The 15644-nt window shown below is 36.9% G+C and overlaps 1 protein-coding gene and 1 non-coding gene across 5 annotated transcripts in view; both read left to right on the top strand.

Annotated features, from left to right (window-relative positions):
* The window catches only part of BPTF (bromodomain PHD finger transcription factor), a 109977-nt gene that overhangs the window by 35391 nt on the left and 58942 nt on the right, over positions 1-15644 (top strand). For 3 of the 4 annotated variants that reach the window (XM_028157350.2, XM_054709782.1, XM_054709781.1), the window contains exons 6-9: positions 3661-3849; positions 8387-8574; positions 10630-10985; positions 11455-11586. In XM_028157350.2, the coding sequence (XP_028013151.2) occupies positions 3661-3849; positions 8387-8574; positions 10630-10985; positions 11455-11586 (865 nt within the window). The remainder of the gene's footprint in view (positions 1-3660; positions 3850-8386; positions 8575-10629; positions 10986-11454; positions 11587-15644) is intronic. The other variant, XM_028157349.2, reaches the window with a different exon arrangement.
* Positions 12105-12263, top strand: LOC114234432 (U1 spliceosomal RNA). The gene has a single exon (XR_003620634.1). It is a non-coding gene; the product is annotated as a U1 spliceosomal RNA (small nuclear RNA).

The raw sequence follows: 15644 nt of genomic DNA, 5'->3' as shown, positions 1-15644 counted from the left end.
ATATTATATTACTAATATAATGTTGTATGTTGGAATTCCTTCATATTAACTGCATTATAATAGTCCTCTGTATAACTATACCTTTTGTTTATTCTCTTTCCTGTTGATGTGAATTTGGGTTGTTTCCTACTGTAGTATTTTAAAGCAAATTCCAAACATATTATGCCAACCCTACGTACATTTCTGAAGAATATGGACATTGTCTTACATAATCACATTCCATTGTCATTTTAATAAAATTGACATTTCCTTAGTATCCAGTCAGTATAAATTTCCTTGCTTAAAAATGTTTTTTGTTTTGTTTTGCATTTGTGTTTGAAATAACTTCATATAAGTTCCCCATGTGACATAATACTTGGTTTTATATTTCCTGAGACTCTTAATGTAAAGCACTCCCCCCTTCCCTGACTCTTTTCTTTCACATGTTGTTGACTTGGTGAAGAATCCTAATGTGTTCTATGGAATGTCCCACATCTAGGATTTGTCTGTTTCCTTCCTCTTGGTGTTGTTTAATTTGTTTCTGAAGGCTTGATTAAATTCATTTTCAACTATTTTTGGCCAGAATATTTTCAGAGCTAACAGCTGGTGTCTAGTTACCTTCAGTGGGGATTCATGTGTTATGGACTTTTGGGGGAGGGGCATGGCTTTCTCATTTTAAGTATTTGAACTCCTGGGTCATTATATATTCCATTTGGTTCAGTGGTAGTCATAATTCACTTTACGTGGGTGACCCAGCAGAGCCCCTTCACGTTGCCTTTTGAGTCCTTTTGCTATGACCCAGTAGTCTTGGATAGCTTCCTTGCTTTTGGCCATATAAGATGTTTGGGGCTTATCTTACACATTTTCTACCTCAGAACACATTTTCTACCCCAGACTTGGAATTAGTCATTTCTCCAAGAAGCTCTGGGTTTTTTTTTTGGTGGAGAATGATATTTAGAGACCATAATCTGGGCCTCAGGGTACTTACTGCTCTTGGGTTGCCACTGCCTCTAGGTTTTTTTTGGTGGGTAGAGTTAGAAAATATATTTTTTTAAAAGACCATCAGTTCACATTGACATTTCAAATTCAGATTGAGGATTGCATACTTAGTTTCTTTGTTTTTGTACTTGTATCTCTTTTCTCTTATACTGAAAGCCTATCAGCAGTGACTTAATTATATATTTTCTTTATCTTGGTGCAGATGTCCATTAATGATGACACATTATTAATATCTTGATGTACATTAAAATAGTAATGAGAAGAAATGATTTTATAGATTCCAGTAATTTCATAATACTGATATAATTGGTAATAATAAGACTAATGAATGGCAGACTTTTTTTGCAATTCTTTACTTATCCTTATACCATATTTCCAATAAGGATGTACAGTCAAAATACTGTGTCCCAAAGTCACTTGAAATAATTGAGGTTATGCCAAATAACTTGATATACAGTTAGGGTTTATTTGATTTAGATTTTTAAATTTTTTTTATTTATTTTTTTTAGATTTTTTTTAATTAATTTTTTTTTAAAGTAAAACCTTGGCATGATTCCAAAGTCAAACTATGTAACTATATATATATATATATATGCAGAGAACTTTTAATTTCATCCATTTTTCTCTCTATGTATCTAGATCCTTTCCTTCCCTTACAGTGCCATTCTGGTTATTCCCATTTTTAAAAAAGTATTTTTTAACATATTTTTATTGATTTCAGAGAGGAAAGGGGGGAGAGAGAGAGAGAGAGAAACATCAGTCATGAGAGAGAGTCATTGATCAGCTACCTCTTGCACGCATTCTACTGGGGATCGAGCCTGCAACCCAGGCATGTGCCCATGACTGGAATCGAACTGGGACCCTTCAGTCCTCAGGCCGATGCTCTACCCACTGAACCAAACCAGCTAGAGCTGTTTGTTTGTTTTTGTAAATAAAAGCAAAATATGTTCATAAATTCATATTTCCCCTTCTTGCACAAAAGTTAGCATACTGTAAGTACGGTTATATGGATATAGTGATTTCTGCAATTCTTGTTATGGTGCATGATATTTCATTGTGTATATCATCTTTTATTCAACCAGTGCCCTATTGATGGGCATTTTGTTTGTTTCCATTTTTTTTTTTTTGCCATTATAAATAATGCTACAATGAATAGCTCTATAAATAAGTAATTTGGTATTTTTGCCAGGGTATTTTGGGATAGGTTTCTGGACATGGGATTGCTAAAGAGAAAATGTATGTATATTTTTTCTAGATATTGTCAGATTCCTTTCATCCACTGGGATCATTTTGCCTTCCCACAGCAATGTTGGGAGTGCTGTTAACCCACTGCCTCTCTACCTGAGTGTATTGTGAGACTTGGATTTTTGCCAATCTGATAGCTGAGAAGTAGTTTCTTCATATAGCTCATTTTGCATTTCTTTTACTTTGAATTGTGAGCATAGCTCCATATGTATAAAGGTTATTTTCATCTCTTTTGTGACTGTTCATATAATTTCCCATTTTTTCTATCAAGCTGTTGAGTTTTTTCCTAAAATAAAATTTAGGAGCACATTATGTTAGAGATAGCCTTTGTAATTTACTGCCAATCACTTTTTTATTTTTGCCTTATATTTATTGACCTTAACTTTTTTTGTTGTTGTTGTTAATCCTCACCCGAGAATATTTTTCCATTAAATTTTAGAAAGATGAAAGAGATGGGGAGAGACAGAGAGAGAAACATCAATGTAAAACCAGGGCCGGAATTGAGCCTGCAACTGAGATATGTGCCCTTGATCGGGAATCAAACTCAGGACCCTTCAATCCATGGGCTGACCTCTATCCACTGAGCCAAACTGGCTAGGTTCTGTCAATCACATTTTAATTTAGGTGATTGATTTAAAGAGCATCTTATTAGTGACAGTGAAATGCATAGGGGGGCTTTAAATTTATTAAATTTTTCTTAAAATTAACAGTCACTTAGGTATTACCTCTAGTTAACTTGGAGGCATATAGAATTCAGGCAGAGAACTTCAGAGGTAAAGAATCCTGTTTAAATCTGTTTCTAATACTGTTTGGATACTTTTTTTTTGTTAATCCTCACCTGAGGATATTTTTCTATTGCTTTTTAGGGAGAGTAGAAGAGAGAGGGAAAGACAGAGAGAAACACATCGATTGGTTGCCTCCCCCACAACCCCCGACCAGGGCCCTGGCCAGGAAGGAGCCTGCAACCAAGGTACATGCCCTTGACCGGAATAGAACCCGGGACCCTTTGGTCTGCAGGCTGGCGCTATCTACTGACCCAAACTGGCTAAAGCTTGAATACTTTTTGTAAAGTAAGAATATAAAGTTCAGATTTGGGGGATTATCTCAACAAAATCACTTCTGCAGTATCTGCTAGACTGTAAGTTTTGTGAGATAGTTGCATTATTCTTTAGTTCTGGGGTATCTAAAAAATTATCTGCTTTGTACTGTAGGCTTAGATGATAAAAGTCTGTGTTATTAAACTGGGAAACTTAAAAAATAACTCAGGGTGTTGCTTACAATTTTTTTTTCATGTATTGCATTATTCATACATGAGTGGCTTTTCTTTTTAAAATCTAGCTTTGTAATGCAGTCCTAAAACAATAAAATGTCTTTTCTGACAATTAGTTAATTTTGATGTGATTTCCAATGTAAAAATCAGGTATTCTATTTTTCTAGAAGAACCTAACAAGACATGTGACAGCAGTAACACTAGTGCTACCACTACCTCCATTCAGCCTAATCTGGAAAACAGTAACAGCAGCAGTGAATTAAGTTCTTCCCAGAATGAATCTGCTAAGGCAGCTGATGATCCTGACAATGGAGAAAGAGAGTCTCACACACCTGTCTCTATTCAAGAAGAGATAGGTAAGAATACACTTCATACATTAAAGCAAGCCTTTTTTTTTTCATTTTTCATTTTTAAAATGGAAGTTTGATGGGGGTGGGAAGATTTAGATTTTCTTTTCATTTTTTTCATTTTTTTTTTTTTTTAACACTTGCACCCATTGTTTTTGTTTTAAAAAATACAAAAAGCACACAGGAAAATAGATCTTTTTCACACCCTCCTCCCCAAAGGTAACCCCCATCAACAGTTTGGTATGTAACATTTTTATCTTTCTCCATGCAGTTTCATTAGTGTATGTTTACAGAAAGTTTTTTTTTGTTTATATTTTCAACAGGATCATTTTGCATGTATTGTTCTGCATCTTGTTTTTATTCACTCGGTAATACATGTAATGGATATTTTTGTGTTATAAATGGAATTCATTCTTTTTAACTGCTGCATGGTACTTCACAGTATGGATGACCCACAATTCATTTATTGTTTATTTAATAATGGACATTTAGACTGTTAACAGTTTTTTTTATTATTACAAATAGTGGTGCCTTTTAACATTCTCAACATACATCTTTGTGTATTTATCAAGTATGTTTGGCAGTATAGAAACAGTGAGTGGAATAGCTGGGTCTAATGGTTAGGCACATGTTAAAGTAGTGATGGCTACTGCTTCATTGTACATGAAAAGTGATTTGTGCCGATATTTACATACATATGTATTTCTTCATACACTGACCTAAATTCAGCATCATCAGTCTCTTAGAGTTTTGCCAATGGTAAAGTATTTCATTTTAAAATTTGCAGATCCCTGCTTACTAATGTGGTAGAATTTCTTTTTGTGTGTTTACTCAACTTTGTGAATTGCTTTTTCACGTCATTTGCTCATTTTTTCCTATTGAGTTTTGATATTTTTCCTTAATGATTTTAAGAATGCTTTATAAAGTATTATGGCTATTAATCTTTGATTTTACATGTATACTTATATAGTCATTGCTTGTTTTTAACTCTCTTATGTTGTACAGAAATTTTTTACATTTTTATGTAGTTAAATTTGTCAGTCTTTTTCTTTAGGGTTTCTCTGGATTTTGGAGACTAAGGAAGACCATATATATTCTTGGGATAGGGATGGTCTTCCTTAGTAAGAAACAAAATAATATATATATTATAGTTATCTTGCATAATACTTCTATAACTGTTTTTTATCCTTCTGGAGTATAATTTTATGTATTGTAGGAGGTGGGGACCTGTTTTAATTGGGAATTTTTTCAATTGCAAGTGACCAAATCAGCTTAAACTAGTTTAAGTGAAAAGGGAATTTAATTGCTTGTGTAATGGGGAAGTCCAGGCCATCATCCCCTGGGATAACTGGACCCTCAGGTATCAAAACTCTTTCTGTCTTCCTCTTTCACTCTCACCTTTTGCATCTGCGTATGTTTGTATGTTAATTTCATTCTCTCCTAATACAGACAGGCTTTTCCCAAGTGGCATCAGCAGTTTATATTCATATCTTCCCAAGGTCTGTGACCCAAAGGCAAGGCCACTACTCCTGCTCCAAATCCAAAGCCCTTGAGGAAGGAATTTGAGTGGCCTATCTTGGACAAATTGTTCCCACCCCTGTGGCCAGGGCAGGCAAGGTATTATGATTGATGGCTCCAGCAAAAGTATATGATTGGGAGTGGTTTCCAAGAAAGAGAGATGCTATAAAGATAGAAAACAGTAAATAACCACAATTCTACCCTTTGGTAGCTTAGCACAAACTTGTGTATTCAAATTAAAAAATGCTTCTGCCTAACATAATGCCAAGATCTTACCCACAACTGAAACTTTTTCAAAAATTTTTTTTCCAAAATTGTATTTGGTAATTATAATTGTGTCTTGGATATCTTTTTCTGTGTTTGTCTATTATTTTTTTACTAGAGGTCTGGTGCACGGATTTGTGCACTGGTGGGGTCCCTCGGCCTGCCCTGCGGGGGTCCCAGATTGTGAGAGGGTGGTTCTTGGGTGACATACCCCGGAATCAGGCTCCTTCCTCTCTGTTTCACCCAAGAACTGCAGCTGCCAAGTCACCGCAGCTCAGCAGCTCTTACGTAGAGCGTCTGCCCCCTGGTGGTCATTGCGCGTCATAGCTACCGGTCAGAAGTTGGCTGGTCGCTTAGACTTTTATTATATATATATATTTTTTATTAGGTCTAGATGTGGCTTATCTTGATCTCAAAATCCACGAGCCATTCTTTGATAAATCTTGCTGCCATTGGTTTTCTGGGAGGGCTGTGGATGAGAAGTGAGGAGCCTATGGGAAGATCTTCCTTCTAGAGGCTTTTCTGTTTTCGCAGCTTAGTTCTGGCTGGCTGTTGTCAGAGATGGGTTGCTGAGAATTGCTATAGGTTTGACTAATCATACATTCTAGCTTGACAGGTTTGGCATTTTCTCTGGCAGTGGTACTCCCTTATAGATTGCTTGGGTACCCAGCTAGTACCTAATGGCCATAAATGGGGTTCCTGAAGGTAAACCTCTTCTACTGGCCCTCAGGCGAATAGTCTGTCTAAGCTTCTTCCTCCTCACATCATTAAACACTGAGCTCCAGAGGCTGGGAGGAAGCAGCTCTGTACTCTGCCTCCAGGCTGCATCTAAGTGATTGACCCCTTTATAGTGTCACCTTTGGGCAAAGGGTATAAGATAAGGACCTCCATTCGAAGCCTGGTTTCCTTTCAATTCTTACCCCTAGGGATGAATTTTCTGCCTCCTTCCCCTTATTTGCAGTAAATTTTGCTTGAAGGGCTTCTTTTTAAAAGCTCTGTGCCATTCCCTTTCTGCTTTTTTTGGAAGTCCAGCCTAGACAAGACAATGTCTAAAAAGTCTTTATTGTAGGACTTTATAGATGGTCCCAAGACATAGCCATCATGGTTCAACATCTTGGCATAAACCTTCAGCATGGGTAGGCTCATGGTTTGGGGCCCAAGGGACACTGTTGGTGGTCCTACCAGCTGCTTTGCTGCCATACAATGGACATTTCTAGTTTTCCAGCCTGGGATGGCAAAATGTCCAGTACCCCTACCACATCTTGATTTAGTCAGTGCCATATTTTGGGATCAAATTTTTCAAATACTCTGCTGGATTGTTTAGAATTTATTGATTATATGTGACAGAAATTCACCAGACTTGCTTAAAACAAAAAGGGAATTTTATTGGCACATACAATTGGGAAGTACAGAAGTAATGACAGCACCAGGGGCATTATTGGACCAGTAATAACAGGTTATCACTGTTCTTCCCCTCATGTTCAACACTCCCCCACCCTCATGGATGGGCTTCTTATCTCTTACTATTGGATGTTTTATCCATGCTGTGCGGTAAAAGTGACCAACCTTTAAATTATAACCTTTATGCTCATTAATGCCCTTTCTCCATCTCCAAATTTTCTAAAGCAATACTGTTTCTCCATCTTCAGATTTTCAAAATTGGAATAGTATGCTGGACCACATACCAATTCTGGGGCAATCACTGTGGCCAACCAGTGATATGCTCTCTCTGGCTAAGCTGGATGAATTTGCTCACTCCATACACAGGGCAAGATACTTATTTGCAGTCCTGGCAGAATCATGATTGTAGTGGTGGGAAAGCATATCCCCAAAGGAAAGAAGGGGTGTTGAATACATGAGATTAACAATGTTTACTGAATTGTTTTAACTTCCATACTTTTCAAAATAGATACCTACTTTTCCCAATCCAATTTTTTTAAATCTATGTAGAATGTCATCTTTATATTACAAAGTATAGTAAGTTTTCTGTTCGGTTTTCCATTTGCTAATGCCACACTGTCTTAATTTTACAAAGCTTTAAATTAAAAAAGAAAAATGAGATCTTGTTCAACTGTCTGGCCAATGGAAATTGGATAGTGATGCAATCGTTTCAGACAGTATAGAAATTTTCAGCCTAAGTGAGATTCATGGGAAAGCAGAAATTATTCCTGTCTTAAAAATTAAGTCACAATGAAAATGAGAGGCCTTTATTCTATTAAGAAAAACTAATTTAGTTAATTTCACATGTCTAATTATTTGCATATACAGATAATTATCTGGATTTTACTTTTTTAGGAGAAAATTCACTTGGCATTTTATATTTATAAGCTTTCATACATTAGGTATTTAAGCAGAATTTCAATGGAAATCATTCTAAAATTAATTATATCCTTTACTTTTTATATAGAAATCCATATTCATTACATAAGGCAATATCTTATTACTGTGCATTTTGAGTTGTTATATTTGTTACTTATAAATTTGTAGCAGCCCTTACTGTTTTCTAGTAGATGAGCTTTGAAACAGATAACCTGGCATGTTTGAATTTTCTGTCAAATAATAAATGACTCACAGTCAAGTTCTGACATAACTTTCTTTTAAATAAACCCTATAAAAATTAATACATTTGCTTTGGCTCTTCAAGGACTTTTTCTGTTTACCTTTTGGATCTTAGATGTGCACCAGTATGAGTTTTGGATAAAGTAGTAGTATATGTAATTTACTTACTGTTAGCAATTACTTCTGGCTTTTCATTTGTTAACAGGTGATTTCAAATCAGAAAAGTCTAATGGGGAAATAAGTGAGTCTCCTGGAGGTGGACGAGGAGCATCCGGTTCAACTCGAATTATCACGAGATTACGGAATCCAGACAGCAAGCTTAGTCAGCTGAAGAGCCAACAGGTGGCAGCTGCAGCCCATGAAGCAAATAAGTTATTTAAGGAGGGCAAAGAGGTGTGTTCTTTCTGTTTAAAACAAACATTTTTCTTTTTTTTTTTTTTTTTTTAAGTCAGTCAAATGTGGTTGTGTGGAGGGAGACAATGTTAATCAGCTTAACAATAACCCACAACCGTCGGACCAACTCAAACATTTTTGAAATGTAAAAATAATTTCATTTACTGTACCTTAGAAATAGGGGAAGCAAGTTTATAGACCTTCTTTTGAATTATATTTTCTCCACTTCCAAGAGTGTATTGGCTAACAAGAATTAAAGTGTTACATTTAGAAGTATAGTTGTGCCCCTGGATTTCAGTCCATGCAAAGAAATGCTGTAAATGTGTGGTATACTTTATTTATGATTAGTTTTATTGTATGTAATTCTAAAGAGATCAAGGCTTTTTTTCACATAGGATAATGAGTAGGCTGTTTGTAGATGATGTAATGCTCAGCTCCAGCTAGAATCATTTTAGGTGAACCTGCAGCGAAAGGATAGGACTTACTCCTTGATTGTAGAGTACAGTGCATAGAACAGCACAGCTTCCCAGCTCTCATTGTGAACAAAAAGATTGAAGCAGGACTCAGTATTTCTGCACCTCAGGTAGCCATGGTGACAGAGTAATGACTACAATGATATCTCCCAGTTGAGGATCATTTGTAGGGTAGATAGGCAAGAATATGCATTGTTCATAACATACAAATTGATTTAAAACACTGACTTTTAAACTTCTTTTTTACTCTGACCCTCAGTAAGAGATTTTTCATAGCCCCCTAGTACACTCAAAAGTGTCCTGAAATAGTATTTTGCAGTACTGTGTGGGAAGCATTCTGTTATTTTCTCTTTTATTGTATTATATTTCATTTTTTTTAAAAAGCTGAATAAGGCCCACTTTTGATTTCATAATCCACAAAAGGACTGGCATCGACTCTTTGAAAACATTTTAGATTATCCTCAGGCTCTTCTACTAAAGATGAAATTGATAAAAGGAGCAAAAGAAAAGGTAGTTTTAGGAATATATTTTTTGGGGAATAGTACATGTACTGCCCTCCTTTTTCCTTAACCTATGTATTGTAGGCTTGAAATAATGATTGGTGAGTGATTTACACGTAATTTTGTGTGTATATTTGAGATGCATGAAAATACTTAATTATGTCTGACATATAATAGGCATTTAATAGAGGTTCGTTTTCTTTCTTTTTGGCAGACATATTTTGATCATTTAATTATAAACATAACTTTAACTTTTAAACTTCAGAAGTTCAGTCATAAGATGTATTTTATTTGGAATGATTAAATTACAAATTATTGAAAGACTAGAGGCCTGGTGCACGAAATTCGTGCACTGGGGGTTGGGGTGGGAGGGAGGGGTTTGTCCCTCAGTCCAGCCTGCACCTCGAGTGATCGGGCTCCCAGGATCGGGCCTAAACGGGCAGTCGGACATCCCTCTCACAATTCAGGACTGCTGGCTCCCAACTGCTCACATGCCTGCTTCCTGATTGCCCCTAACTGCTTTTGCCAGCCAGCCTGATCACCCCCTAACCACTCCCCTGACAGCCTGATTGATGCCTAACTTCTCCCCTGCTAGCTTGATTGCCCCTAATGCAGGCCTGGTCACCCCTAACTACCCTCCCCTGCAGGCCTGGTCACCCCCAGCTGCTCTCCTCTGCAGGCCTGGGTCCCCCCCAGCTGCCCTTCCCTGCAGGCCCAGTCATCCCCAACTTCCCTCCTCTACTGGCCTGGTCACTCCTAACTACCCTCCCCTGAAGGCCTGATTGCCCCAACTGCCCACCCTTGCAGGGCTGGTCCCTCTCAACTGCCCTCCCCTGCTGGCCTGTTCGCCTACAACTGCCCTCCCTTGCAGACCTGGTCCCTCCCAACTGCCCTCCCCTGCTGGCCATCTTGTGGTAGCCATCTTGTGTCCACATGGGGGCTGTCATATTTGACCACGTGGGGCAGCCATCTTGTGTGTTGGAGTGATGGTCAATTTGCATATTACTTGTTTATTATATAGGATAATTGATCAATTTGCATATTTGATATAAACAATGGAGTCTTTTTATTTTCTTTGTCAGGTACTGGTAGTTAACTCTCAAGGAGAAATTTCGCGTTTAAGCACCAAAAAGGAAGTGGTCATGAAAGGAAATATCAACAATTATTTTAAGTTGGGTCAAGAAGGGAAATATCGTGTCTACCACAATCAATACTCCACCAATTCATTTGCTTTGAATAAGCACCAGCACAGGGAAGACCATGATAAGAGAAGACATCTTGCACACAAATTCTGTCTGACTCCAGCAGGAGAGTTCAAATGGAATGGTTCTGTCCACGGGTCCAAAGTTCTTACAATATCTACTCTGAGACTGACCATCACCCAACTGGAAAACAATATCCCTTCATCTTTTCTTCATCCCAATTGGGCTTCACACAGGTAAAGGAAACTAAGGTTCATTTATTGCTGTGAAAATAGTGACTACAAAATGATCATTGCAGGTGTGTACTTAAAATGGTCATTACCAATGAATTGAATTAAATCAGTTTAGTCAGCTAAACACTGAGGGCATTAGGGATGTGAGTGTACTTGTAAGTTACTGAACCAACACTAACATTTGGGAGATTTCTGGAAAACAGACTCTTTATCCCTGGAATGAAGTAGAGACCAAAGGAACAGAACGCTGTAGACAGTTTAAGAAGTTGGAGGACTAATTGACCTTTGGGATTCCTTTCAATGGTCAAAATTTATGATTCTGTGAAATAGAAAATTCCAGTAACAGTATATTTATACCTGCTTAGCCTAGAAACTTACATCCTGTAAGATGGAGGTATCGTAAATTACAACTCTTGTGCTTATAACTTAGGATCAGCGAAGTGAAATGTTTCTTTTTCCCTCTGAAATATAGGGCAAATTGGATCAAGGCAGTTCAGATGTGTAGCAAACCCAGAGAATTTGCGCTGGCTTTAGCTATTTTGGAGTGTGCAGTTAAACCAGTTGTGATGCTACCAATATGGCGGGAATCTTTAGGACACACCAGGTAAGTGAATTCTGAGCCCTTTGAATGCTGTGTTAGACTCCTTTTTGGAAGAATAGTCTATTGAGAATGAAAGTGAATGTATTTAAAAGAGCATATTAAAGACTTAATTCTTCATGGCCTCATTTTCCTCTTGTATAATAAGATGTAAACATAAGTGAGCATTAGTTCTAATTTCTAATACAGAATTGTAATGAAGATCAAAGTACATCAAGTATATGAAGTAAATATTGTCTACAGTAAAAAAGCATCTTTATTATAGAATAGAAAGAGCATTCATATTTTTTGAATATTTATTCTAGAATGTTTCAGGTACTGTATTACGCATCTAATTTATTTAGAGTCGAATGTGTGGCCAAAGATCATGTTAGTTCCTAAGTAGATCAAGAGCTCTGTAACTTCTTCAGATGGTTTTAAAAAAATAAAAATGATACATTTAGTGCCTTGAATCTACTTTTTCACCCTAGGGCTTTTTTATTTACTCATTTTAACTTTAGTTAGTCTCTAAGAAGTTATTACACATACTTACCTGGCATGGGAAATACCATGATCATGAAGGTGGTTTTCCCAGGGCAAGGCTTATCCATTGCACTCCCAATGTGCTGACCCCTGCGATTTCCCTAAATGTGGGAAACTCGGCTGCATAATTTGTGATAGTGGGGGACTGCATTCGCGCAAAAAAAAAAAAAGTTATTACAATAAAACTAATACAAGCTATGGTAAAAATGTAAATTATTATTCCGTGTGAAAAGTAAGAATCGTTCTACCTACAGGACCCTCTCCAAAGATATAACACTGCTATTTTTAAAATATGAACATAGCTTTGTGTTGCTTTCAACATCTGTTTTATTTTATAATGAAAAGTCTTTTTTTAAGAAAAGTTCATTTATACCTACTAAACATTTTTCATTGGCTAAGGGTTGCTCTCAGTTTTCTTTGGTGTTTTCCCCATATAAATCTTATGGATATTTTATCTTTTCTTCCACCTCTTTTGGCTATAACTGCTGCTACCAGTAGAGGCGTCCACAAATGGAATGGACCTAATTCTTCCTAGGACAGTGGTCGGCAAACTCATTAGTCAACAGAGCCAAATATCAACAGTACAACGATTGAAATTTCTTTTGAGAGCCGAAAACTGACTTCTGCGCATGGGCCACGAAGTTTCTATCGCACTGTACGTGCGCGCCCGCACGTGGTATTTTGTGGAAGAGCCACACTCAAGGGGCCAAAGAGCCACATGTGGCTCGTGAGCCCCGGTTTGCTGACCACTGTCCTAGGATAACAAAAACGGGTGAAGCTAAGATGCTATAGACTGCACCCCTGAAGAGGAGAACTAAATGGGTGACACGCCTTTATTCTACTCCTTATGGCTTTCTTTTATCAGGGTAAAGCCAGGAGAGAATCAGAGGCAATACTCTATTTCTGTTGTTCCTTCTTGCATTTAACTCCAGACTTGGGCCGAACCATTCTGTCCCGACGTTCTTCTATTGAGTGATTGTCCTGAAACCTGTGTTAGTGGAGCAGGCAGCCACCTGTCTGATGGCAGAGAACACTTCTTTGAGAACTAAAGCTAATCCAGATGTTGCTAAATAAAACTCCCAGTACTCAAACATAACTTTTTGGAGTGATTAAATCATGCCTTTTATAAATTTGTTCTTGAATATTAAACATTCTAAATGAAGATGGATTTCAATTTGTAAAAAAAACAATTGAGGTTTTTTGTTTTTTTTTTCTGTTTGTCATTATAACTAGTCTTCTAAACAGGTTACTTATTGACACACGTGGTAACATATGAAATAACTTTTTTAATATGACAAGGTGAGATAAAAATAGAACACTGAATTTTTAAAAATTTTAGAGACCATAATTCAGGAAAATTAGAAGTTAGTAATAGGACTTCAATTTCTGGCAAAACTGTGGTCAACTACTTCTAGGTGACTTCTAAGAAAATACCTAGGCATTTAAATATTTTATTTAGAAAATGTTTATTTACTGTAATATTCAATGATAAAGCTTTTAAGAACAATCTAAATCTAAGAGAAAATTGTAGCCTTTATTGAAAAATATTACAGAATACCTAAATAGCCCTGACTGGGTTGGTTCGAGCCTCGTCCTGATGTGCCAAGGTTGCAGGATTGATCCCCGGTCAAGGCACATACAGGAATCAACCAATAAGTAGAACAACAAACCAGTTCCTCCCTCCCTCCCTCACCACTTCCACCCTTCCCTCTCTCCTTCCTTCCCCTCTCTCCCTTCTTCTGTCTCTCTAAAAAAAACAGTAAATAAAAGGGGGAAAACAAAATAAATGGAAATATATTTCATGTTCATGTATAGGAAGACTCAGTGTCTTGAAAATGACAGTTTACCTTGTGTTAATATATAAATTAATTTCAATAACATTGATAATTATTGTTGAGCTTTCTGTAGGATTTGACAAGATGATTAGAAAATTTATATGGAAAGTGGCAGTAATAGAAAAGGTATGTACGATAAGGTAGGACTTGCCCTACCAGGTAACAAAACTTATTTGGTAGCTATAATACTGTGTTATAGATGCAAAGTTAAACAAGTAGGCCAGTGGTACAGAATAAACAGTCCAAAAGTAGTCCAGCCCCCATATAGAAATACAATTTATGATAGAAATAGTATTAGAAAGAATGAACTATTCAATAAAAGGTGAGGAAATTATTTTGATTCTCGGTCAGGGCACATACCCGGTTGTGTAGGAGGCAGCTGATGGATGTTTCTCTCTCCCTCTCCCTTTTTTCTCTCTCTAAAATAAAAATAAAAAATTAAAGTTAAAAACAAACAAACTAGGAATAGATCCAGGGACATAGAAGCATGGAACAGACCGTTGAAACTCAGAAGTCTGGGTGGCTGGGTAGGAAGAGATCAACCAAAGAAATTGTATGCATATATGCATAACCCTTGGATGCAGATAATAGTGTGGTAAAGGCCTGAGGTGGGGGCTGGGGGTGGACTAGAAGGGGTCAGTGGGGAGAAAAAAAAAAGACATATGTAACAATACTTTCAACAATAAGATTTCAAAACAAAACTAGGACCTATTATTACACATTCTTCAGATTGTCAAAATTTAAAGAGTATTCGCAAAAATGTGACATAATAGGAGAATCCTGCTACGTTGCTGATTAAAAGAACAACTAGTATAATGGTTGCTACAAGCATTTTAGAGAAAAAATTTGGTAAAAACAAAGTTGAAAACGTCTACTCATAACTAAATACCTTAGTCAAACCTTACATGTGTATGTGAAAATACATGTAGAAAGGTAATTTTTTTATAACACTTCGTAGTGGTGAAAATTTGCGAATAACCCTTAAATGCTCAGGATCAGGCATGTTGAAATTGGTGCAGCTCTGTAATGGACTACTAGATAGCAGTGAAAAACAAAATAGAACAACAAGTGTCAGTGAGATTGAATCTCATAAATGTACAACAGAGTGAAAACAACTCTTTTTTTTTTTTTTTTTTTGAGAAAATTGAGAAAATGGCCTGTCAGGGCCTCTAGGACATCCTTCAGTTGGACAACAGTAGAATTTTGGTACAGTTTTCAAATCTTTTCTTATTGTTGGCTTTACTATGCCATCCTGCAGGCGGTGGCTCTTGACCAGGTGCATGTTGAGCGCGGGCTGTTGGGCAGGATCTTGCCGCGCCCGCGCACAGTGCATAGGATGTTGGTCCGCACGGCCCGGGACAGCTCGCTCACCGACGGCTGGATCAACTCCCCAGCACAACTCTTTTCCTAAAAAATACATGGAGTATGATTCCATTTATGTAAAATTTAAAAACATGTATGCTAAAACAGTGTTACAATATTATTTACAGATACGGACATTTGTGGTAAAAGGTTAAAGCAATGTAAGGGTTTATGCTTGAAACTTAAGAAATATACCTCTAAATAAATACCAGATGGTCAAAGAAAAATCATATTGAAAACTGGAAAATATTTTGAATGGAAAGTTTATGAGAATACTACATATATTGACATTTGGGGGCTATAACTAAAGAGTGCCCAGGGAAGCCCCAGCTGGATGGCTTAGTT

This window comes from Eptesicus fuscus, chromosome 20 (assembly GCF_027574615.1).
Source record: "Eptesicus fuscus isolate TK198812 chromosome 20, DD_ASM_mEF_20220401, whole genome shotgun sequence".
In the NCBI taxonomy this organism is placed as follows: Eukaryota; Metazoa; Chordata; class Mammalia; order Chiroptera; family Vespertilionidae; genus Eptesicus; species Eptesicus fuscus.
The sequence above is the reverse complement of the archived record's forward strand: the minus strand, read 5'-3'. Positions and strand labels throughout refer to the sequence as shown.